General features: G+C 53.9%; 2 protein-coding genes across 6 annotated transcripts in view; both read right to left on the bottom strand.

Annotated features, from left to right (window-relative positions):
• Positions 1-25,920, bottom strand: part of ERMAP (erythroblast membrane associated protein (Scianna blood group)) — a 633,995-nt gene that overhangs the window by 391,013 nt on the left and 217,062 nt on the right. The window lies entirely within an intron of this gene.
• The window catches only part of PHC2 (polyhomeotic homolog 2), a 213,943-nt gene continuing 202,973 nt past the window's right edge, over positions 14,951-25,920 (bottom strand). For all 4 annotated transcript variants that reach the window (XM_063942027.1, XM_063942026.1, XM_063942028.1 and 1 more), the window contains 2 exons: positions 17,872-18,166; positions 14,951-16,747 (listed from right to left, as the gene is read on the bottom strand). In XM_063942027.1, the coding sequence (XP_063798097.1) occupies positions 16,593-16,747; positions 17,872-18,166 (450 nt within the window). In that variant the 3' untranslated portion in view covers positions 14,951-16,592. The remainder of the gene's footprint in view (positions 16,748-17,871; positions 18,167-25,920) is intronic.

Here is a 25,920-nt window from a genome sequence, read left to right as displayed (position 1 = left end):
TGGCTGTACATGTACTGTCAGCGGGAGCGGGCACACTGAGCACATCGCAGAGACAGGCTGTACATGTACAGTCAGCGGGAGCAGGCACACTGAGCACATCGCAGAGACTGGCTGTACATGTACTGTCAGCGGGAGCAGGAACACTGAGCACATGGCAGAGACTGGCTGTACTTGTACTGTCAGCGGTAGGGGGAACACTGAGCGCATCGCAGAGACTGGCTGTACATGTACTGTCAGCGGGAGCGGGCACACTGAGCACATCGCAGAGACTGGCTGTACATGTACTGTCAGCGAGAGCGGGAACACTGAGCACATCGCAGAGACTGGCTGTACATGTACTGTCAGCGAGAGCAGGAACACTGAGCACATCGCAGAGACTGGCTGTACATGAACTGTCAGCGAGAGCAGGAACACTGAGCACATCGCAGAGACTGGCTGTACATGTACTGTCAGCGTGAGCAGGAACACTGAGCACATCGCAGGGACTGGCTGTACATGTACGGTCAGCGGTAGCGGGAACACTGAGCACATCGCAGAGACTGGCTGTACATGTACTGTCAGCGGAAGCAGGAACACTGAGCACATCGCAGAGACAGGCTGTACATGTACAGTCAGCGGGAGCAGGCACACTGAGCACATCGCAGAGACTGGCTGTACATGTACTGTCAGCGGGAGCAGGAACACTGAGCACATGGCAGAGACTGGCTGTACATGTACAGTCAGCGGGAGCGTCAGCGGGAGCGGGAACACTGAGCACATGGCAGAGACTGGCTGTACATGTGCTGTCAGCGGTAGGGGAACACTGAGCACATGGCAGAGACTCGCTGTACATGTACTGTCAGCGGTAAGGGGAACACTGAGCACATCGCAGAGACGGGCTGTACATGTACGGTCAGTGGGAGCGGGAACTCTGAGCACATCGCAGCGACTGGCTGTACATGTACAGTCAGCGGGAGCGAGCACACTGAGCACATCGCAGAGACTGGCTGTACATGTACTGTCAGCGGGAGCGGGAACACTGAGCACATCGCAGAGACTGGCTGTACATGTACTGTCAGCGGGAGCGGGAACACTGAGCACATCGCAGAGACTGGCTGTACATGTACAGTCAGCGGGAGCGAGCACACTGAGCACATCGCAGAGACCGGCTGTACATGTACTGTCAGCGGGAGCGGGAACACTGAGCACATCGCAGAGACTGGCTGTACATGTACTGTCAGCGGGAGCAGAAATACTGAGCACATTGCACATGTACTGTCAGTGGGAGCAGGAACACTGAGCATATGGCAGAGACTGGCTGTACATGTACTGTCAGCGGGAGCAGGAACACTGAGCACATCGCAGAGACTGGCTGTACATGTACTGTCAGTGGTAGGGGGAACACTGAGCACATCGCAGAGACTGGCTGTACATGTACTGTCAGCGGGAGCAGGAACACTGAGCACATCGCAGAGACTGGCTGTACATGTACTGTCAGCGGTAGGGGGAACACTGAGCACATTGCAGAGACTGGCTGTACATGTACTGTCAGCGAGAGCAGGAACACTGAGCACATGGCAGAGACTGGCTGTACATGTACTGTCAGCGGTAGGGGGAACACTGAGCACATTGCAGAGACTGGCTGTACATGTACTGTCAGCGAGAGCAGGAACACTGAGCACATGGCAGAGACTGGCTGTACATGTACAGTCAGCAGGAGCAGGCACACTGAGCACATGGCAGAGACTGGCAGTACATGTACTGTCAGCGGTAGGGGGAACACTGAGCACATCGCAGAGACTGGCTGTACATGTACTGTCAGCGGGAGTGGGAAAACTGAGCACATCGCAGAGACAGGCTGTACATGTACTGTCAGCGGGAGCGGGCACACTGAGCACATCGCAGAGACTGGCTGTACATGTACTGTCAGCGGGAGCAGGAACACTGAGCACATCGCAGAGACGGGCTGTACATGTACTGTCAGCGAGAGCAGGAACACTGAGCACATCGCACATGTACTGTCAGCGAGAGCAAGAACACTGAGCACATCGCAGAGACGGGCTGTACATGTACTGTCAGCGGGAGCGGGCACACTGAGCACATCGCAGAGATGGGTTGTACATGTACTGTCAGCGGGAGCAGGAATACTGAGCACATCGCACATGTACTGTCAGCAGGAGCAGGAACACTGAGCACATCGCAGAGACTGGCTGTACATGTACTGTCAGCGGAAGCAGGAACACTGAGCACATCGCAGAGACGGGCTGTGCATGTACTGTCAGCGGGAGCGGGCACACTGAGCACATCGCAGAAACTGGCTGTACATGTACTGTCAGCGGGAGCAGGAACACTGAGCACATGGCAGGGACTGGCTGTACATGTACAGTCAGCGGGAGCAGGAACACTGAGCACATGGCAGAGACTGGCTGTACATGTACTGTCAGCGGTAGGGGAACACTGAGCACATGGCAGAGACTCGCTGTACATGTACTGTCAGCGGTAAGGGGAACACTGAGCACATCGCAGAGACGGGCTGTACATGTACGGTCAGTGGGAGCGGGAACACTGAGCACATCGCAGCGACTGGCTGTACATGTACAGTCAGCGGGAGCGAGCACACTGAGCACATCGCAGAGACTGGCTGTACATGTACTGTCAGCGGGAGCGGGAACACTGAGCACATCGCAGAGACTGGCTGTACATGTACTGTCAGCGGGAGCGGGAACACTGAGCACATCGCAGAGACTGGCTGTACATGTACAGTCAGCGGGAGCGAGCACACTGAGCACATCGCAGAGACCGGCTGTACATGTACTGTCAGCGGGAGCGGGAACACTGAGCATATGGCAGAGACTGGCTGTACATGTACTGTCAGCGGGAGCAGGAACACTGAGCACATGGCAGAGACGGGCTGTACATATACTGTCAGCGGGAGCAGGAACACTGAGCACATCGCAGAGACTGGCTGTACATGTACTGTCAGCGGTAGGGGGAACACTGAGCACATTGCAGAGACTGGCTGTACATGTACTGTCAGCGGGAGCGGGAACACTGAGCACATCGCAGAGACTGGCTGTACATGTACTGTCAGCGGGAGCAGAAATACTGAGCACATCGCACATGTACTGTCAGTGGGAGCAGGAACACTGAGCATATGGCAGAGACTGGCTGTACATGTACTGTCAGTGGTAGGGGGAACACTGAGCACATCGCAGAGACTGGCTGTACATGTACTGTCAGCGGGAGCAGGAACACTGAGCACATCGCAGAGACTGGCTGTACATGTACTGTCAGTGGTAGGGGGAACACTGAGCACATCGCAGAGACTGGCTGTACATGTACTGTCAGCGGGAGCAGGAACACTGAGCACATCGCAGAGACTGGCTGTACATGTACTGTCAGCGGTAGGGGGAACACTGAGCACATTGCAGAGACTGGCTGTACATGTACTGTCAGCGAGAGCAGGAACACTGAGCACATGGCAGAGACTGGCTGTACATGTACTGTCAGCAGGAGCGGGCACATTGAGCACATCGCAGAAACTGGCTGTACATGTACTGTCAGTGGGAGCAGGAACACTGAGCACATCGCAGAGACTGGCTGTACATGTACTGTCAGCGGGAGCAGGAACACTGAGCACATCGCAGAGACGGGCTGTACATGTACTGTCAGCGGAAGCAGGAACACTGAGCACATCGCAGAGACGGGCTGTGCATGTACTGTCAGCGGGAGCGGGCACACTGAGCACATGGCAGAGACTGGCTGTACATGTACAGTCAGCGGGAGCAGGAACACTGAGCACATGGCAGAGACTGGCTGTACATGTACTGTCAGCGGTAGGGGGAACACTGAGCACATCGCAGAGACTGGCTGTACATGTACTGTCAGCGGGAGTGGGAACACTGAGCACATCGCAGAGACTGGCTGTACATGTACTGTCAGCGGGAGCAGGCACACTGAGCACATCGCAGAGACTGGCTGTACATGTACTGTCAGCGGGAGCAGGAACACTGAGCACATCGCAGAGACTGGCTGTACATGTACTGTCAGCGGGAGCAGGAACACTGAGCACATCGCAGAGACTGGCTGTACATGTACTGTCAGCGGGAGCAGGAACACTGAGCACATTGCAGAGACGGGCTGTACATGTACTGTCAGCGGGAGCAGGAACACTGAGCACATCGCAGAGACTGGCTGTACATGTACTGTCAGCGGGAGCAGGAACACTGAGCACATCGCAGAAACTGGCTGTACATGTACTGTCAGCGAGAGCAGGAACACTGAGCACCGCAGAGACTGGCTGTACATGTACTGTCAGCGGGAGCAGGAACACTGAGCACATCGCAGAGACGGGCTGTACATGTACTGTCAGTGGGAGCAGGAACACTGAGCACATGGCAGAGACTGGCTGTACATGTACAGTCAGCGGGAGCAGGAACACTGAGCACATCGCAGAGACTGGCTGTACATGTACTGTCAGCTGGAGCAGGAACACTGAGCACATCGCAGAGACTGGCTGTACATGTACTGTCAGCGAGAGCAGGAACACTGAGCACATCGCAGAGATGGGTTGTACATGTACAGTCAGCGGGAGCAGGAACACTGAGCACATTGCAGAGACTGGCTGTACATGTACTGTCAGCGGGAGCAGGAACACTGAGCACATGGCAGAGACTGGCTGTACATGTACTGTCAGCAGGAGCAGGAACACTGAGCACATCGCAGAGACGGGCTGTGCATGTACTGTCAGCGGGAGCGGGCACACTGAGCACATCGCAGAAACTGGCTGTACATGTACTGTCAGCGAGAGCAGGAACACTGAGCACATGGCAGAGACTGGCTGTACATGTACTGTCAGCGGTAGGGGAACACTGAGCACATGGCAGAGACTGGCTGTACATGTACTGTCAGCGGTAAGGGGAACACTGAGCACATCGCAGAGACGGGCTGTACATGTACGGTCAGTGGGAGCGGGAACACTGAGCACATCGCAGCGACTGGCTGTACATGTACAGTCAGCGGGAGCGAGCACACTGAGCACATCGCAGAGACTGGCTGTACATGTACTGTCAGCGGTAGGGGGAACACTGAGCACATTGCAGAGACTGGCTGTACATGTACTGTCAGCGAGAGCAGGAACACTGAGCACATGGCAGAGACTGGCTGTACATGTACAGTCAGCAGGAGCAGGAACACTGAGCACATGGCAGAGACTGGCAGTACATGTACTGTCAGCGGTAGGGGGAACACTGAGCACATCGCAGAGACTGGCTGTACATGTACTGTCAGCGGGAGCAGGAACACTGAGCACATGGCAGAGACTGGCTGTACATGTACAGTCAGCAGGAGCAGGAACACTGAGCACATGGCAGAGACTGGCAGTACATGTACTGTCAGCGGTAGGGGGAACACTGAGCACATCGCAGAGACTGGCTGTACATGTACTGTCAGCGGGAGCAGGAACACTGAGCACATGGCAGAGACGGGCTGTACATGTACTGTCAGCGGTAGGGGGAACACTGAGCACATTGCAGAGACTGGCTGTACATGTACTGTCAGCGAGAGCAGGAACACTGAGCACATGGCAGAGACTGGCTGTACATGTACAGTCAGCAGGAGCAGGAACACTGAGCACATGGCAGAGACTGGCTGTACATGTACTGTCAGCGGGAGCAGGAACACTGAGCACATCGCAGAGACTGGCTGTACATGTACTGTCAGCGGGAGCAGGAACACTGAGCACATCGCAGAGACGGGCTGTACATGTACTGTCAGCGGGAGCAGGAACACTGAGCACATCGCAGAGACGGGCTGTACATGTACTGTCAGCGAGAGCAGGAACACTGAGCACATCGCACATGTACTGTCAGCGAGAGCAAGAACACTGAGCATATGGCAGAGACTGGCTGTACATGTACTGTCAGCGGGAGCGGGCACACTGAGCACATCGCAGAGATGGGTTGTACATGTACTGTCAGCGGGAGCAGGAATACTGAGCACATCGCACATGTACTGTCAGCGGGAGCAGGAACACTGAGCACATCGCAGAGACTGGCTGTACATGTACTGTCAGCGGAAGCAGGAACACTGAGCACATCGCAGAGACGGGCTGTGCATGTACTGTCAGCGGGAGCGGGCACACTGAGCACATCGCAGAAACTGGCTGTACATGTACTGTCAGCGGGAGCAGGAACACTGAGCACATGGCAGGGACTGGCTGTACATGTACAGTCAGCGGGAGCGTCAGCGGGAGCAGGAACACTGAGCACATGGCAGAGACTGGCTGTACATGTACTGTCAGCGGTAGGGGAACACTGAGCACATGGCAGAGACTCGCTGTACATGTACTGTCAGCGGTAAGGGGAACACTGAGCACATCGCAGAGACGGGCTGTACATGTACGGTCAGTGGGAGCGAGCACACTGAGCACATCGCAGAGACTGGCTGTACATGTACTGTCAGCGGGAGCGGGAACACTGAGCACATCGCAGAGACTGGCTGTACATGTACTGTCAGCGGGAGCGGGAACACTGAGCACATCGCAGAGACTGGCTGTACATGTACTGTCAGCGGGAGCAGGAACACTGAGCACATGGCAGAGACTGGCTGTACATGTACAGTCAGCAGGAGCAGGAACACTGAGCACATGGCAGAGACTGGCTGTACATGTACTGTCAGCGGGAGCGGGAACACTGAGCACATCGCAGAGACTGGCTGTACATGTACAGTCAGCGGGAGCGAGCACACTGAGCACATCGCAGAGACTGGCTGTACATGTACTGTCAGCGGGAGCGGGAACACTGAGCACATCGCAGAGACTGGCTGTACATGTACTGTCAGCGGGAGCGGGAACACTGAGCACATCGCAGAGACTGGCTGTACATGTACTGTCAGCGGGAGCAGGAACACTGAGCACATGGCAGAGACTGGCTGTACATGTACAGTCAGCAGGAGCAGGAACACTGAGCACATGGCAGAGACTGGCTGTACATGTACTGTCAGCGGGAGCGGGAACACTGAGCACATCGCAGAGACTGGCTGTACATGTACTGTCAGCGGGAGCGGGAACACTGAGCACATGGCAGAGACTGGCTGTACATGTACTGTCAGCGGGAGCGGGCACACTGAGCACATCGCAGAGACAGGCTGTACATGTACTGTCAGTGGGAGCAGGAACACTGAGCACATCGCAGAGACTGGCTGTACATGTACTGTCAGCGGGAGCAGGAACACTGAGCACATCGCAGAGACTGGCTGTACATGTACTGTCAGCGGGAGCGGGAACACTGAGCACATCGCAGAGACTGGCTGTACATGTACTGTCAGCGGGAGCAGAAATACTGAGCACATCGCACATGTACTGTCAGCGGGAGCAGGAACACTGAGCACATCGCAGAGACTGGCTGTACATGTACTGTCAGCGGTAGGGGGAACACTGAGCACATTGCAGAGACTGGCTGTACATGTACTGTCAGCGGGAGCAGGAACACTGAGCACATGGCAGAGACTGGCTGTACATGTACTGTCAGCGGGAGCGGGCACACTGAGCACATCGCAGAGACAGGCTGTACATGTACTGTCAGTGGGAGCAGGAACACTGAGCACATCGCAGAGACTGGCTGTACATGTACTGTCAGCGGGAGCAGGAACACTGAGCACATCGCAGAGACGGGCTGTACATGTACTGTCAGCGGGAGTGGGAACACTGAGCACATCGCAGAGACGGGCTGTACATGTACTGTCAGCGGGAGCAGGAACACTGAGCACATCGCAGAGACGGGCTGTACATGTACTGTCAGCGGGAGTGGGAACACTGAGCACATCGCAGAGATGGGCTGTACATGTACTGTCAGCGGGAGCAGGAACACTGAGCACATCGCAGAGACTGGCTGTACATGTACTGTCAGCGAGAGCAGGAACACTGAGCATATGGCAGAGACTGGCTGTACATGTACTGTCAGCTGGAGCAGGAACACTGAGCACATCGCAGAGACTGGCTGTACATGTACTGTCAGCGGGAGTGGGAACACTGAGCACATCGCAGAGACGGGCTGTACATGTACTGTCAGCGGGAGCAGGAACACTGAGCACATGGCAGAGACTGGCTGTACATGTACAGTCAGCGGGAGCAGGAACACTGAGCACATCGCAGAGACTGGCTGTACATGTACTGTCAGCGGGAGCAGGAACACTGAGCACATGGCAGAGACTGGCTGTACATGTACTGTCAGCGGGAGCAGGAACACTGAGCACATGGCAGAGACTGGCTGTACATGTACTGTCAGCGGGAACAGGAACACTGAGCACATGGCAGAGACTGGCTGTACATGTACTGTCAGCGGGAGCAGGAACACTGAGCACATGGCAGAGACTGGCTGTACATGTACTGTCAGCGGGAGTGGGAACACTGAGCACATCGCAGAGACTGGCTGTACATGTACTGTCAGCGGGAGTGGGAACACTGAGCACATCGCAGAGACTGGCTGTACATGTACTGTCAGTGGGAGCAGGAACACTGAGCACATTGCAGAGACTGGCTGTACATGTACTGTCAGCGGGAGTGGGAACACTGAGCACATCGCAGAGACTGGCTGTACATGTACTGTCAGTGGGAGCAGGAACACTGAGCACATGGCAGAGACTGGCTGTACATGTACAGTCAGCGGGAGCAGGAACACTGAGCACATCGCAGAGACGGGCTGTACATGTACTGTCAGTGGGAGCAGGAACACTGAGCACATGGCAGAGACTGGCTGTACATGTACAGTCAGCGGGAGCAGGAACACTGAGCACATCGCAGAGACGGGCTGTACATGTACAGTCAGCGGGAGTGGGAACACTGAGCACATCGCAGAGACTGGCTGTACATGTACAGTCAGCGGGAGCGGGAACACTGAGCACCGCAGAGACTGGCTGTACATGTACTGTCAGTGGGAGCAGGAACACTGAGCACATGGCAGAGACTGGCTGTACATGTACAGTCAGCGGGAGCAGGCACACTGAGCACATTGCAGAGACTGGCTGTACATGTACAGTCAGCGGGAGCAGGAACACTGAGCACATCGCAGAGACTGGCTGTACATGTACTGTCAGCGGGAGCAGGAACACTGAGCACATCGCAGAGACTGGCTGTACATGTACTGTCAGCGAGAGCAGGAACACTGAGCACATCGCAGAGACTGGCTGTACATGTACTGTCAGCGGGAGCGGGAACACTGAGCACATCGCAGAGACTGGCTGTACATGTACTGTCAGCGGGAGCAGGAACACTGAGCACATCGCAGAGACTGGCTGTACATGTACTGTCAGCGAGAGCAGGAACACTGAGCACATCGCAGAGACTGGCTGTACATGTACTGTCAGCGGGAGCAGGAACACTGAGCACATCGCAGAGACGGGCTGTACATGTACTGTCAGCGGGAGCAGGAACACTGAGCACATCGCAGAGACGGGCTGTACATGTACTGTCAGCGGGAGCAGGAACACTGAGCACATCGCAGAGACTGGCTGTACATGTACTGTCAGCGGGAGCAGGAACACTGAGCACATTGCAGAGACGGGCTGTACATGTACTGTCAGCGGGAGCAGGAACACTGAGCACATCGCAGAGACTGGCTGTACATGTACTGTCAGCGGGAGCAGGAACACTGAGCACATCGCAGAGACTGGCTGTACATGTACTGTCAGCGGGAGTGGGAACACTGAGCACATCGCAGAGACGGGCTGTACATGTACTGTCAGCGGGAGCAGGAACACTGAGCACATCGCAGAGACTGGCTGTACATGTACTGTCAGCGAGAGCAGGAACACTGAGCACATCGCAGAGACTGGCTGTACATGTACTGTCAGCGGGAGCAGGAACACTGAGCACATCGCAGAGACTGGCTGTACATGTACTGTCAGCGGGAGCAGGAACACTGAGCACATCGCAGAGACTGGCTGTACATGTACTGTCAGCGGGAGCAGGAACACTGAGCACATCGCAGAGACTGGCTGTACATGTACTGTCAGCGGGAGCAGGAACACTGAGCACATCGCAGAGACGGGCTGTACATGTACTGTCAGCGGGAGCAGGAACACTGAGCACATCGCAGAGACGGGCTGTACATGTACTGTCAGCGAGAGCAGGAACACTGAGCACATCGCACATGTACTGTCAGCGAGAGCAAGAACACTGAGCATATGGCAGAGACTGGCTGTACATGTACTGTCAGCGGGAGCGGGCACACTGAGCACATCGCAGAGATGGGTTGTACATGTACTGTCAGCGGGAGCAGGAATACTGAGCACATCGCACATGTACTGTCAGCGGGAGCAGGAACACTGAGCACATGGCAGAGACTGGCTGTACATGTACTGTCAGCGGGAGCGGGAACACTGAGCACATCGCAGAGACTGGCTGTACATGTACTGTCAGCGGGAGCGGGAACACTGAGCACATGGCAGAGACTGGCTGTACATGTACTGTCAGCGGGAGCGGGCACACTGAGCACATCGCAGAGACAGGCTGTACATGTACTGTCAGTGGGAGCAGGAACACTGAGCACATCGCAGAGACTGGCTGTACATGTACTGTCAGCGGGAGCAGGAACACTGAGCACATCGCAGAGACTGGCTGTACATGTACTGTCAGCGGGAGCGGGAACACTGAGCACATCGCAGAGACTGGCTGTACATGTACTGTCAGCGGGAGCAGGAACACTGAGCACATCGCAGAGACTGGCTGTACATGTACTGTCAGCGGTAGGGGGAACACTGAGCACATTGCAGAGACTGGCTGTACATGTACTGTCAGCGGGAGCAGGAACACTGAGCACATGGCAGAGACTGGCTGTACATGTACTGTCAGCGGGAGCGGGCACACTGAGCACATCGCAGAGACAGGCTGTACATGTACTGTCAGTGGGAGCAGGAACACTGAGCACATCGCAGAGACTGGCTGTACATGTACTGTCAGCGGGAGCAGGAACACTGAGCACATCGCAGAGACGGGCTGTACATGTACTGTCAGCGGGAGTGGGAACACTGAGCACATCGCAGAGACGGGCTGTACATGTACTGTCAGCGGGAGCAGGAACACTGAGCACATCGCAGAGACGGGCTGTACATGTACTGTCAGCGGGAGTGGGAACACTGAGCACATCGCAGAGATGGGCTGTACATGTACTGTCAGCGGGAGCAGGAACACTGAGCACATCGCAGAGACTGGCTGTACATGTACTGTCAGCGAGAGCAGGAACACTGAGCATATGGCAGAGACTGGCTGTACATGTACTGTCAGCTGGAGCAGGAACACTGAGCACATCGCAGAGACTGGCTGTACATGTACTGTCAGCGGGAGTGGGAACACTGAGCACATCGCAGAGACGGGCTGTACATGTACTGTCAGCGGGAGCAGGAACACTGAGCACATGGCAGAGACTGGCTGTACATGTACAGTCAGCGGGAGCAGGAACACTGAGCACATCGCAGAGACTGGCTGTACATGTACTGTCAGCGGGAGCAGGAACACTGAGCACATGGCAGAGACTGGCTGTACATGTACTGTCAGCGGGAGCAGGAACACTGAGCACATGGCAGAGACTGGCTGTACATGTACTGTCAGCGGGAACAGGAACACTGAGCACATGGCAGAGACTGGCTGTACATGTACTGTCAGCGGGAGCAGGAACACTGAGCACATGGCAGAGACTGGCTGTACATGTACTGTCAGCGGGAGTGGGAACACTGAGCACATCGCAGAGACTGGCTGTACATGTACTGTCAGCGGGAGTGGGAACACTGAGCACATCGCAGAGACTGGCTGTACATGTACTGTCAGTGGGAGCAGGAACACTGAGCACATTGCAGAGACTGGCTGTACATGTACTGTCAGCGGGAGCAGGAACACTGAGCACATCGCAGAGACTGGCTGTACATGTACTGTCAGCGGGAGCAGGAACACTGAGCACATGGCAGGGACTGGCTGTACATGTACTGTCAGCGAGAGCAGGAACACTGAGCACATCGCAGAGACTGGCTGTACATGTACTGTCAGCGGGAGTGGGAACACTGAGCACATCGCAGAGACTGGCTGTACATGTACTGTCAGCGGGAGTGGGAACACTGAGCACATCGCAGAGACTGGCTGTACATGTACTGTCAGTGGGAGCAGGAACACTGAGCACATTGCAGAGACTGGCTGTACATGTACTGTCAGCGGGAGCAGGAACACTGAGCACATCGCAGAGACTGGCTGTACATGTACTGTCAGCGGGAGCAGGAACACTGAGCACATGGCAGGGACTGGCTGTACATGTACTGTCAGCGAGAGCAGGTACACTGAGCACATCGCAGAGACGGGCTGTACATGTACTGTCAGCGGGAGTGGGAACACTGAGCACATCGCAGAGACTGGCTGTACATGTACTGTCAGCGGGAGCAAGAACACTGAGCACATCGCAGAGACGGGCTGTACATGTACTGTCAGCGGTAAGGGGAACACTGAGCACATCGCAGAGACTGGCTGTACATGTACTGTCAGTGGGAGCAGGAACACTGAGCACATGGCAGAGACTGGCTGTACATGTACAGTCAGCGGGAGCAGGAACACTGAGCACATCGCAGAGACGGGCTGTACATGTACTGTCAGTGGGAGCAGGAACACTGAGCACATGGCAGAGACTGGCTGTACATGTACAGTCAGCGGGAGCAGGAACACTGAGCACATCGCAGAGACGGGCTGTACATGTACTGTCAGTGGGAGCAGGAACACTGAGCACATGGCAGAGACTGGCTGTACATGTACAGTCAGCGGGAGCAGGAACACTGAGCACATCGCAGAGACTGGCTGTACATGTACAGTCAGCGGGAGTGGGAACACTGAGCACATCGCAGAGACTGGCTGTACATGTACAGTCAGCGGGAGCGGGAACACTGAGCACCGCAGAGACTGGCTGTACATGTACTGTCAGTGGGAGCAGGAACACTGAGCACATGGCAGAGACTGGCTGTACATGTACAGTCAGCGGGAGCAGGCACACTGAGCACATTGCAGAGACTGGCTGTACATGTACAGTCAGCGGGAGCAGGAACACTGAGCACATCGCAGAGACTGGCTGTACATGTACTGTCAGCGGGAGCAGGAACACTGAGCACATCGCAGAGACTGGCTGTACATGTACTGTCAGCGAGAGCAGGAACACTGAGCACATCGCAGAGACTGGCTGTACATGTACTGTCAGCGGGAGCGGGAACACTGAGCACATCGCAGAGACGGGCTGTACATGTACTGTCAGCGGGAGCAGGAACACTGAGCACATCGCAGAGACTGGCTGTACATGTACTGTCAGCGGGAGCAGGAACACTGAGCACATCGCAGAGACTGGCTGTACATGTACAGTCAGCGGGAGCAGGAACACTGAGCACATCGCAGAGACTGGCTGTACATGTACTGTCAGCGGGAGCAGGAACACTGAGCACATGGCAGAGACTGGCTGTACATGTACTGTCAGCGGGAGCAGGAACACTGAGCACATCGCAGAGACTGGCTGTACATGTACTGTCAGCGGGAGCAGGAACACTGAGCACATCGCAGAGACTGGCTGTACATGTACTGTCAGCGAGAGCAGGAACACTGAGCACATCGCAGAGACTGGCTGTACATGTACTGTCAGTGGGAGCGGGCACACTGAGCACATCGCAGAGACTGGCTGTACATGTACTGTCAGCGGGAGCAGGAACACTGAGCACATCGCAGAGACTGGCTGTACATGTACTGTCAGCGGGAGCAGGAACACTGAGCACATGGCAGAGACTGGCTGTACATGTACTGTCAGCGGGAGCGGGAACACTGAGCACATCGCAGAGACTGGCTGTACATGTACTGTCAGCGGGAGCAGGAACACTGAGCACATCGCAGAGACGGGCTGTACATGTACTGTCAGCGGGAGCAGGAACACTGAGCACATCGCAGAGACTGGCTGTACATGTACTGTCAGCGGGAGCAGGAACACTGAGCACATTGCAGAGACGGGCTGTACATGTACTGTCAGCGGGAGCAGGAACACTGAGCACATCGCAGAGACTGGCTGTACATGTACTGTCAGCGGGAGCAGGAACACTGAGCACATCGCAGAGACTGGCTGTACATGTACTGTCAGCGGGAGTGGGAACACTGAGCACATCGCAGAGACGGGCTGTACATGTACTGTCAGCGGGAGCAGGAACACTGAGCACATCGCAGAGACTGGCTGTACATGTACTGTCAGCGAGAGCAGGAACACTGAGCACATCGCAGAGACTGGCTGTACATGTACTGTCAGCGGGAGCAGGAACACTGAGCACATCGCAGAGACTGGCTGTACATGTACTGTCAGCGGGAGCAGGAACACTGAGCACATCGCAGAGACTGGCTGTACATGTACTGTCAGCGGGAGCAGAAACACTGAGCACATCGCAGAGACTGGCTGTACATGTACTGTCAGCGGGAGCAGGAACACTGAGCACATCGCAGAGACGGGCTGTACATGTACTGTCAGCGGGAGCAGGAACACTGAGCACATCGCAGAGACCGGCTGTACATGTACTGTCAGCGGGAGCGGGCACACTGAGCACATCGCAGAGACGGGCTGTACATGTACTGTCAGCGGGAGCGGGCACACTGAGCACATCGCAGAGACTGGCTGTACATGTACTGTCAGCGGGAGCAGGAATACTGAGCACATCGCAGAGACGGGCTGTACATGTACTGTCAGCGGGAGCAGGAATACTGAGCACATCGCAGAGACGGGCTGTACATGTACTGTCAGCGGGAGCGGGCACACTGAGCACATCGCAGAGACTGGCTCTCTCTCACTGCAGGTTCTATAAGAATCGTATACTGTAATGCTAATATCGCTCCCAGGTCACATTGCCACTGCATTTCTTAGTAAATGGGCCCCTTAGTATATCGCCCGAATTGGCTGAACCCGTTATACGTCACAACAAAGCGTTAATTCAACTGCAACTTTATTTATAAAATAAAGATAACACTTGCAAAAGGGTTTTATAACCTAGCACCAATATAGCACCAGTTAACCAGTCCCCATGGCTTAAGAGTATAACAATGTTTTCTAGAAGTGGTCCCCTTCGGGAGGGGTTACAGGTGTATTGGACAGTAACTGCCGCAGAGACACAGTCCCAGGACCACCAAGGGGGGTGGGAGATGCTGGGGCTGGCCGCGTTGCCATTTACCTCTCTTCTCCTTCACAGTGAATGGCTTCTATTTGGCCGGCACAAACATTGGTGGTGAAATTCCCGACTGAATCCTAAGGAAATAATCTGATATCAGGGAAATTAGAGCCATTGGGATCTGTAGTTACTGTAGCGCCAGGTCTGTATCGCTGGACCTATCCGCTCCGCGTGGATGCCTCGAGACGTCACTGTAATATAATGCAGCTGAATCGATGTTTGGAGTTGATCCCGCTGATTAGTGACCCGCTGTAGCACTGTGCACCCATTACTGGACCCCCATGGGCCATTGTAGGGGTAGAGGCAGATAGTACTGCACGGCTGTGCGGGGCTGATACATATTACATTAGCCCTCATGGGGCCATTCTCATTACAGGCATTCTGCTCTATCTCTGCCTCCTTTCTCTATGTGCCCCATGCCTCAACAGCAATGGCCACCAGGAACCATATGTACATGAGGCCTGCACAGCCCGGCAGTAACTCCTGCACCTGACATATGACGTCGTAGTGGTAGAACCTGGTGACCTCAGCCTAGAGCCGGGAACAATAACTTACTAGCGCCTAATCTAGGTGAATGGTTTTCCACGCTACTCTTAAGACGCACAGGTCCTTCAGTCCAGGCACCTGCAATGCTTCCCCATGATGCAGGTCCTGGGAGACAACACTGTGAGAGAGACCGCTGCCCTAGAAGCTTGGCTGGACCGGGCTGGAGTCACCAGATACCGCTTCTGCCCCGTCCTCAGAGTACAGATTTGGGCAGCTGTACATTGTTTCTGTAGGCGGCTATCATTAAAGGCAATGTTTGCAGCTTAGACAGGGGAGCAAGTGCCAAGCAGGGAAGACCCAAGTAATAAGCTTTAGGTCCATACTTACATTGCACATTTCTTCTTCTTCCCACACTTGTGGCATTAGGAGAGGGGCCAGCCTACGCCGCCACAGGCATAACCCCACGGGCCCTGACTACTGCACAGGAAGGAGAAGGCAACACGCTCTCTCAGATTAAAGTTGCTGCAATAAAGCATCTACTGGCGCCCGACGTTGTAGGACTAGGCCACTATCTACACCATCAAAACATAAAACCCATCACATACAAAATTATTTCTGCTCAAAACCAGGACATCCCTTTTAAAATAGAGAATTTGGTTGTAAAAAATATAAAGTAAAGAAGAAGATTCCTATAAATAACAAGGTTTAGATCCCAGTCCACACATCACTGGTTACAGCAAAACCTCATATCCTCTGCATCAGGGCAGGTACTATAATCCAGCATATGCTCTGCGGGGGAGAAACGGTGGCTTCCTCGCTGCTGTCTCCTGCAAGAGCATTTCCATTCTCACAGAGAGCGCAGGAGGTGGAGCAACCGTGGAGGAACGGGGCTGGAGAGTCCATCTGTCCCATATTATTTAAGAGTCCTTCAGCATACTGATCCGGGCATAGATCTTGAGGGCCGGCCCCAGTTTAATGTTCATGGTGCTCATAAGATGGTCTTCTTTGAGAAGAAGCAGAGCCTGTCCATCGATCTCTTGTGCTCGGAACTCCTCGGAGATCTCCTGGCAGCCTGGACAGTAAGAGAAGAAGGTATTAGGGCAGAGTGGAGAAAAAGAGAGGGATGGAGAGGAAATGACGATGATGACGTACGCTTCTTGTTCAACACATTTTACATTAAAACAATTACATCAAGTTGGATCACTAACAATGTATACACAAGAACTTGTGTCCCTCACACAGATGTCCTTTGTGTTTTGCTGGCCCGGCAAGGTTTTGGCCACGAGATAGGACAGTAAAGCAGGCACAGATACTCATTTTATGGATCTGAATAAGTAGCTGTAGCAGTGCAAGGGTTAAACCGCGTTGGTCACCAGATAGGACACTTGGAATACACAGAGGGTGGTCACGTACATGTCACCCACTTGCAATTTGCCTTGACCCGCAATGTTTCGGGCATGAAAGAGAAGAAGTAAATCGGGCACAGGTACTGGATTTTTACTAACGGTCCATTTTGGCTTTTTGGGCGATTCTGCGACGCTTTGGGAAACCGTCCAAAATAAACAACTGAAAACCCCGTTCCCCACTGACAAGCATTGTACACTAGATGCACTGCTCTCATAGGAATGATAGGGGGAAGCACTGATTGGCTGAGAGCGCCGGTTCTCACACTCTCAGCCAATCAGCACATGCCCCATTGATTCCTACAAGAATGGATGTCACTCACTTGTCACTACGTGCTAGCACACGTCCATGGGGAGTGGGATCTCCGCTGTTGTATTTTTTGAAGACGCTTGGACTACTACATGCACCAAAGAGGATCCAACCCAAGGGCTTACTGAGTAGGACAAGTTGTTAGGAATACAGTCTTTGGGCTGTGAGTGCTCTCTTAATTTTTTTCTTTACAGGTGGACTACAGGTGCCAGGGTTCCCTTAATAATTTGGGCATGATTGTTCTAAAAGTGCCAGCATGCAGGGGAAGGGGAAGTCCACCTGTAAAGAACAATGTGTGTGTGTGTCAGGCTTGGATTAGGAGAGGAGGTGGCCCCAGTGTAGGCTCCTTGCAGATCCCCCTCCTCTCTGACAGCGGCTGCAGCACTGTAGACTCTGCCAGGACCCTACGCCTAGAATAATTCCCGGACGCCGGACAGATGGTCCACCGAAACACAACTTACACTTCTGAGCGACATTACGCACCTGGCAGGGACCGGATGAACTGGTAGACCTCCTCTACGTTCCACTTGGTAGGGTCGCTGGGTAAGAAGGTATTGTCGTTCTCCAACAAGCCGCCGCCCTGCAGATCTGGAAGCTCCGTGTTCCGGTCACTGTGGCGCTTGCGGGAGAGGGAAGAGCTGACGGAGACGGGAGACAGCGGCTCCTCAAAGCTGGAATTGTCCGAGCAGCGGCTGGAGTCCTCCTGGCTGTTGCAGTGCTTTAGGTTGGAGGAGGCGGTTATGGGCGCTGGGTTGAGGAGGGGGACCGATTCGGATATCTGTGGAGAGGGAGACAGGTTACTGGTGACCATAGCCTCATTGCAGGAGACAAACTCCAATCATCCCAGAATACAATCAGCTCCATGACCGGAACCAGCGAGCGGAACGCACGGGGCGGCTCTGAATAGCGGGTTATTAACCCAGCAACTTACAGGGTTTCCGAGCGTAACGTCAGTGCTAGTGATGGGAAATCTAGTTCACTTTGGTGATTAGTTCATTATGATCTAGTTCACTGAGAAGATTAGTTCAGAAGATTAGTTCATGTAGTTCATCATCTCACTCTGACTCTGAGACTGAAAGGAGTGATTGGATTTAGAAGTAGTCTAGACTATTACACATTGGGGGTCATTCCGAGTTGTTCGCTCGGTAAATTTCATTGCATCGCAGCGATTTTCCGCTTAGTGCGCATGCGCAATGTTCGCACTGCGACTGCACCAAGTAAATTTGCTATGAAGATTGGTATTATACTCACGGCATTACGAGGTTTTTTCCTCGTTCTGGTGATCGTAATGTGAATGACAGGAAGTGGGTGTTTCTGGGCGGAAACTGGACGTTTTATGGGCGTGTGGGAAAAAACGCTACCGTTTCTGGGAAAAACGCGGGAGTGGCTGGAGAAACGGAGGAGTGTCTGGGCGAACGCTGGGTGTGTTTGTGACGTCAAACCAGGAACGACAAGCACTGAACTGATCGCACTGGAAGAGTAAGTCTGGAGCTACTCAGAAACTGCACAGAGAAGTCTTTTCGCAATATTGCGAATCTTTCGTTCGCAATTTTACTATGCTAAGATTCACTCCCAGTAGGCGGCGGCTTAGCGTGTGCAATGCTGCTAAAAACGGCTTGCGAGCGAACAACTCGGAATGACCCCCATAGAGTAGGTATTTCTAATACTAGCTCATTGTAGGAGTTATAATCTTTATCAAATGATCAGATATGTTTAAAATGTCAGATTTATTTTATATTTAAGAAAAGCAATAAGTTATATAGCAACCTTATAGTGACATATGTATCTCTGCAATATTAATCCCATTGTTGGTACTCCTTTTTACTTCATAATATGCAAGTGACCCAAATTCAGAGTAATGTCATAAGTCACTTTTTTCTGCTTTTAAAATACAATAATTAAAAGAAAAAAAAGTCCCTTTGCGCCAATGTAACAGACCTTAGAGAGATAAAGTGGAGATGTTGCAAAGTAACCAATCAGCTTCTGTCATTTATCTTCAACAGTATATAAAGTGACAGAAGCTGATTGGTTGCTAGGGGAACTGCTCCACTTTATGTCACTTGAAGGGTCATAGTACATATCCTCCTGTGTCTTGTGTGGAGTAATCAGACCCTACAGGATAGCATGCAGCACTCAGCACTGTGTCTTTAGCTGATTGGGAGTGTAGCTTGTCACCTAATATACTGGGGGAATGAATCATGGCTATATGCAGCTCAGTATCAGCTCCATACAATGCATATGCCTGTGCACAGCAGCACCACACATGGTAGCTTTGAGGTACTGCACTGACTTGTTATGGCTGTAAGAGTCATTGAGTCAGTGAGCTGATCAGTGATCTGTAATGAATCACTGAACTACTTGCAAGGAGAATGACTCATGAGTCGTCAGGACAATGTAGCTCAATCAGCTCCACAGAGTGAGTCCACTCCATGTCTGAGCGCAGCAGTGCCCCCTGTGGCAGCAGAGATGTACTGACTGACACTGAGTGAGAGCTGAATAACAACAGTGCTGCAGCAGCACCTACACAACACCCAGCAGTATGCTCAGGAGCCAGTAGTACCAGAAGTAGCAGCAAGTGTTTGGACATCTGGACTAATAGGACAGTGATTGTATCACAGAAAGGTGAGCAGCATGATACACATGCTCACTCACAGACACACAGAGACTTGGGCTAGGCAGTGCAGAGGATATTTTTTATTAGATCTGTATTGCTGGGCTGTGTTGTACTTTTACCTTTCATTCACAGCATCAGATTCAGGAAGTAAAATCCAGTGAGTGAGACAGTGAGAAGCCTAATGCAGCTGCTGGCTCTATTCTGTCCGTGTCTGACTCCTTCCTGATGAACTAATCATTCATGAATGACCCATCACTAGTCAGTGCCGGTGAGGCTCTTAGAACACCTACAGCTCCCAGTAACCCAATCTGCCGACAAGAAGAAAGTTCTCTTCCAGGCATGTAAGAGCGCACCTTGTAGTGCCGAAAAGGATCATTACCGGCTGCTTCCAATAATGATCGTGTTACACAAAGCGCCCAGAACGGCTCGGTGAGAGAGGCGCTGAGCGGTGTTGCGTAGCGAGATTTCTTCTTTCTAATTCCCACCGCAGATGCAGCGACACACCACTCAGTCTGTACCGGAGACGCCTGGCTGTGACTTTACCACACAGGAATTTATGTACAATATCGCAGAAGCAGCACAGCGGAAATTGGCATGAAAAAAGCAGCAGCATCGTAGCACTTTGTATACAGATTCAGATGTGCAAGTGTTGCATATCCCTGCACTATTCTTACCACCAGTGAGAGCTGTTGGGCCTCCCCTGCACTATTCTTACCACCAGTGAGAGCTGTTGGGCCTCCCCTGCACTATTCTTACCACCAGTGAGAGCTGTTGGGCCTCCCCTGCACTATTCTTACCACCAGTGAGAGCTGTTGGGCCTCCCCTGCACTATCCTTACCACCAGTGAGAGCTGTTGGGCCTCCCCTGCACTATCCATATCACCAGTGACAGCTGTTGGGCCTCCCCTGCACTATCCATATCACCAGTGACAGCTGTTGGGCCTCCCCTGCACTATCCATATCACCAGTGAGAGCTGTTGGGCCTCCCCTGCACTATCCATATCACCAGTGACAGCTGTTGGGCCTCCCCTGCACTATCCATATCACCAGTGACAGCTGTTGGGCCTCCCCTGCACTATCCATATCACCAGTGAGAGCTGTTGGGCCTCCCCTGCACTATCCATATCACCAGTGAGAGCTGTTGGGCCTCCCCTGCACTATCCATATCACCAGTGAGAGCTGTTGGGCCTCCCCTGCACTATCCATATCACCAGTGAGAGCTGTTGGGCCTCCCCTGCACTATCCTTACCACCAGTGAGAGCTGTTGGGCCTCCCCTGCACTATCCTTACCACAAGTGAGAGCTGTTGGGCCTCCCCTGCTCTATCCTTACCACAAGTGAGAGCTGTTGGGCCTCCCCTGCACTATCCTTATCACCAGTGAGAGCTGTTGGGCCTCCCCTGCACTATCCATATCACCAGTGAGAGCTGTTGGGCCTCCCCTGCACTATCCATATCACCAGTGACAGCTGTTGGGCCTCCCCTGCACTATCCTTACCACCAGTGAGAGCTGTTGGGCCTCCCCTGCACTATCCTTACCACCAGTGAGAGCTGTTGGGCCTCCCCTGCACTATCCATATCACCAGTGAGAGCTGTTGGGCCTCCCCCTGCACTATCCTTACCACCAGTGAGAGCTGTTGGGCCTCCCCTGCACTATCCTTACCTCCAGTGAGAGCTGTTGGGCCTCCCCTGCACTATCCTTACCACCAGTGAGAGCTGTTGGGCCTCCCCTGCACTATCCATATCACCAGTGAGAGCTGTTGGGCCTCCCCTGCACTATCCTTATCACCAGTGAGAGCTGTTGGGCCTCCCCTGCACTATCCTTACCACCAATGAGAGCTGTTGGGCCTCCCCTGCACTATCCTTACCACCAATGAGAGCTGTTGGGCCTCCCCTGCACTATCTTTATCACCAGTGAGAGCTGTTGGGCCTCCCCTGCACTATCCATATCACCAGTAAGAGCTGTTGGGCCTCCCCTGCACTATCCATATCACCAGTGAGAGCTGTTGGGCCTCCCCTGCACTATCCATATCACCAGTGAGAGCTGTTGGGCCTCCCCTGCACTATCCATATCACCAGTGAGAGCTGTTGGGCCTTCCCTGCACTATCCATATCACCAGTGAGAGCTGTTGGGCCTCCCCTGCACTATCCATATCACCAGTGAGAGCTGTTGGGCCTCCCCTGCACTATCCTCATCACCAGTGAGAGCTGTTGGGCCTCCCCTGCACTATCCATATCACCAGTGAGAGCTGTTGGGCCTCCCCTGCTCTATCCTTACCACCAGTGAGAGCTGTTGGGCCTCCCCTGCACTATCCATATCACCAGTGAGAGCTGTTGGGCCTCCCCTGCACTATCCATATCACCAGTGAGAGCTGTTGGGCCTTCCCTGCACTATCCTTATCACCAGTGAGAGCTGTTGGGCCTCCCCCTGCACTATCCTTACCACCAGTGAGAGCTGTTGGGCCTCCCCTGCACTATCCTTACCTCCAGTGAGAGCTGTTGGGCCTCCCCTGCTCTATCCTTACCACCAGTGAGAGCTGTTGGGCCTCCCCTGCTCTATCCTTACCACAAGTGAGAGCTGTTGGGCCTCCCCTGCACTATCCATATCACCAGTGAGAGCTGTTGGGCCTCCCCTGCACTATCCTTATCACCAGTGAGAGCTGTTGGGCCTCCCCTGCTCTATCCTTACCACCAGTGAGAGCTGTTGGGCCTCCCCTGCACTATCCATATCACCAGTGAGAGCTGTTGGGCCTCCCCTGCACTATCCATATCACCAGTGAGAGCTGTTGGGCCTCCCCTGCACTATCCTTACCTCCAGTGAGAGCTGTTGGGCCTCCCCTGCACTATCCTTACCACCAGTGAGAGCTGTTGGGCCTCCCCCTGCACTATCCATATCACCAGTGAGAGCTGTTGGGCCTCCCCTGCACTATCCTTACCACCAGTGAGAGCTGTTGGGCCTCCCCTGCACTATCCTTACCACCAGTGAGAGCTGTTGGGCCTCCCCCTGCACTATCCTTACCACCAGTGAGAGCTGTTGGGCCTCCCCCTGCACTATCCATATCACCAGTGAGAGCTGTTGGGCCTCCCCTGCACTATCCTTATCACCAGTGAGAGCTGTTGGGCCTCCCCTGCACTATCCATATCACCAGTGAGAGCTGTTGGGCCTCCCCTGCACTATCCATATCACCAGTGACAGCTGTTGGGCCTCCCCTACACTATCCTTACCACCAGTGAGAGCTGTTGGGCATCCCCTGCACTATTCTTACCACCAGTGAGAGCTGTTGGGCCTCCCCTGCACTATTCTTACCACCAGTGAGAGCTGTTGGGCCTCCCCTGCACTATCCATATCACCAGTGACAGCTGTTGGGCCTCCCCCTGCACTATCCATATCACCAGTGAGAGCTGTTGGGCCTCCCCTGCACTATTCTTACCACCAGTGAGAGCTGTTGGGCATCCCCTGCACTATTCTTATCACCAGTGAGAGCTGTTGGGCCTCCCCTGCACTATTCTTACCACCAGTGAGAGCTGTTGGGCCTCCCCTGCACTATCCATATCACCAGTGACAGCTGTTGGGCCTCCCCTGCACTATCCATATCACCAGTGAGAGCTGTTGGGCCTCCCCTGCACTATTCTTACCACCAGTGAGAGCTGTTGGGCCTCCCCTGCACTATTCTTACCACCAGTGAGAGCTGTTGGGCCTCCCCCTGCACTATCCATATCACCAGTGAGAGCTGTTGGGCCTCCCCCTGCACTATCCATATCACCAGTGAGAGCTGTTGGGCCTCCCCTGCACTATCCTTACCACCAGTGAGAGCTGTTGGGCCTCCCCTGCACTATCCTTACCACCAGTGAGAGCTGTTGGGCCTCCCCTGCACTATCCTTATCACCAGTGAGAGCTGTTGGGCCTCCCCTGCACTATCCGTATCACCAGTGAGAGCTGTTGGGCCTCCCCTGCACTATCCATATCACCAGTGAGAGCTGTTGGGCCTCCCCTGCACTATCCTTACCACCAGTGAGAGCTGTTGGGCCTCCCCTGCACTATCCATATCACCAGTGAGAGCTGTTGGGCCTTCCCTGCACTATCCTTATCACCAGTGAGAGCTGTTGGGCCTCCCCTGCACTATCCATATCACCAGTGACAGCTGTTGGGCCTCCCCTGCACTATCCATATCACCAGTGAGAGCTGTTGGGCCTCCCCTGCACTATCCATATCACCAGTGAGAGCTGTTGGGCCTCCCCTGCACTATCCTTATCACCAGTGAGAGCTGTTGGGCCTCCCCTGCACTATCCATATCACCAGTGAGAGCTGTTGGGCCTCCCCTGCACTATCCTTACCACCAATGAGAGCTGTTGGGCCTCCCCTGCACTATCTTTATCACCAGTGAGAGCTGTTGGGCCTCCCCCTGCAGTATCCTTACCACCAGTGAGAGCTGTTGGGCCTCCCCTGCACTATCCTTACCACCAGTGAGAGCTGTTGGGCCTCCCCTGCTCTATCCTTACCACCAGTGAGAGCTGTTGGGCCTCCCCTGCTCTATCCTTACCACCAGTGAGAGCTGTGATGCTGAGGACATTTGTATAGCAGAGAGAGATCATGTCCATTGCTGCTGTATGTGAGCCAGTGATTACCAGGTACCAATTACAGAGTGCTGGACAGCTGTGGGATAATGGACTATGGGCTGGTGAGCTGCAGGCTGATGGCTGAGCTATGGGGCTGATGGCTGAGCTATGGGTGAGCTATGGGCTGATGGCTGAGCTATGGGGCTGATGGCTGAGCTATGGGTGAGCTATGGGCTGATGGCTGAGCTATGGGCTGGTGAGCTGCGGGCTGATGGCCGAGCTATGGGGGCTGATGGCCGAGCTATGGGGGCTGATGGCCGAGCTATGGGGGTTGAAGGCCGAGCTATGGGGGTTGAAGGCCGAGCTATGGGGGTTGAAGGCCGAGCTATGGGGGTTGAAGGCCGAGCTATGGGCTGGTGAGCTATAAGAGACAACAGTAAACTAGAGGAGGAGGGGGATGAAGACTGTTCCTTCCAGTGTTCGGCTATAGAATACAGACTGTGCTGCATGTACAGACGACAAGGCGTGATCCCAGACATTGGGATGTATATATCTCGGGGCAGCGCCGCCACATACGGACGTAGTCTCCTCTCTGTCTTTCCAGTTTGCTCCATCAATAAAAGCGTAGATTAGGTTCAGCGTTAATGTTGCTTCAAGGTGATTACACGGAGGAGAACCAGATGGAGATTCTGGATTTCACACATCAAAGCTATTGTGGTTAATTCCAGTTTCCTGACAGAGCAGACACACATGGGCCTAGAAACATGAATAAAGCGATCGCGAGGGCGGACGGGCCGGGGAGTTCGGGAGTGTTTGGGACGGAGGCCCGGAGAGTCTCTGTCTGAGGCCATCTGGAAGAAGAATGGGGGCTGGAATTGTTGGAGTCCGCAGAAGAAAAGAACATTTATTCGTGCTCCCTTATACCCCTTTCACACCAGAAATGCAGGGGCAAAACCCGGGAATTCTGCCACGGGCTCATGCAGGGACATCCCGGGTCTGCACCTTTCATACTGAACCCGGGATGGCCCTGCATTTTCTGAAAATGGGCGTCTCAGAAAAGACACAAGACCAGGAAGTGCCCTGAATAGCCAATCAGTATCAGTATAGGCAACCCGGGAAGGCGGGACATGTCCCTGCACCAATCACACTGTCCAGGGTCCAGGGATCATCCCGGGATCAACCCTGGTCGATTGCAGGGTTGAAATGCGGGGACAGAAATCCCGGGTTTTTGTCCCTGTACCCTTTCACACCAAGAAATTTCCCGGGTTGATGAGCGTTCATGTGTTTTAACCCGGGAAATTTATGTCTGTGTGAAAGGGGTATTAGTAACTTACACCCGTTTCACACCAGCCCCGCGGCTCCCGG

Source organism: Pseudophryne corroboree, chromosome 10 (genome assembly GCF_028390025.1).
Source record: "Pseudophryne corroboree isolate aPseCor3 chromosome 10, aPseCor3.hap2, whole genome shotgun sequence".
Taxonomy (NCBI): Eukaryota; Metazoa; Chordata; class Amphibia; order Anura; family Myobatrachidae; genus Pseudophryne; species Pseudophryne corroboree.
This window is presented reverse-complemented; position numbering and strand designations above follow the sequence as displayed.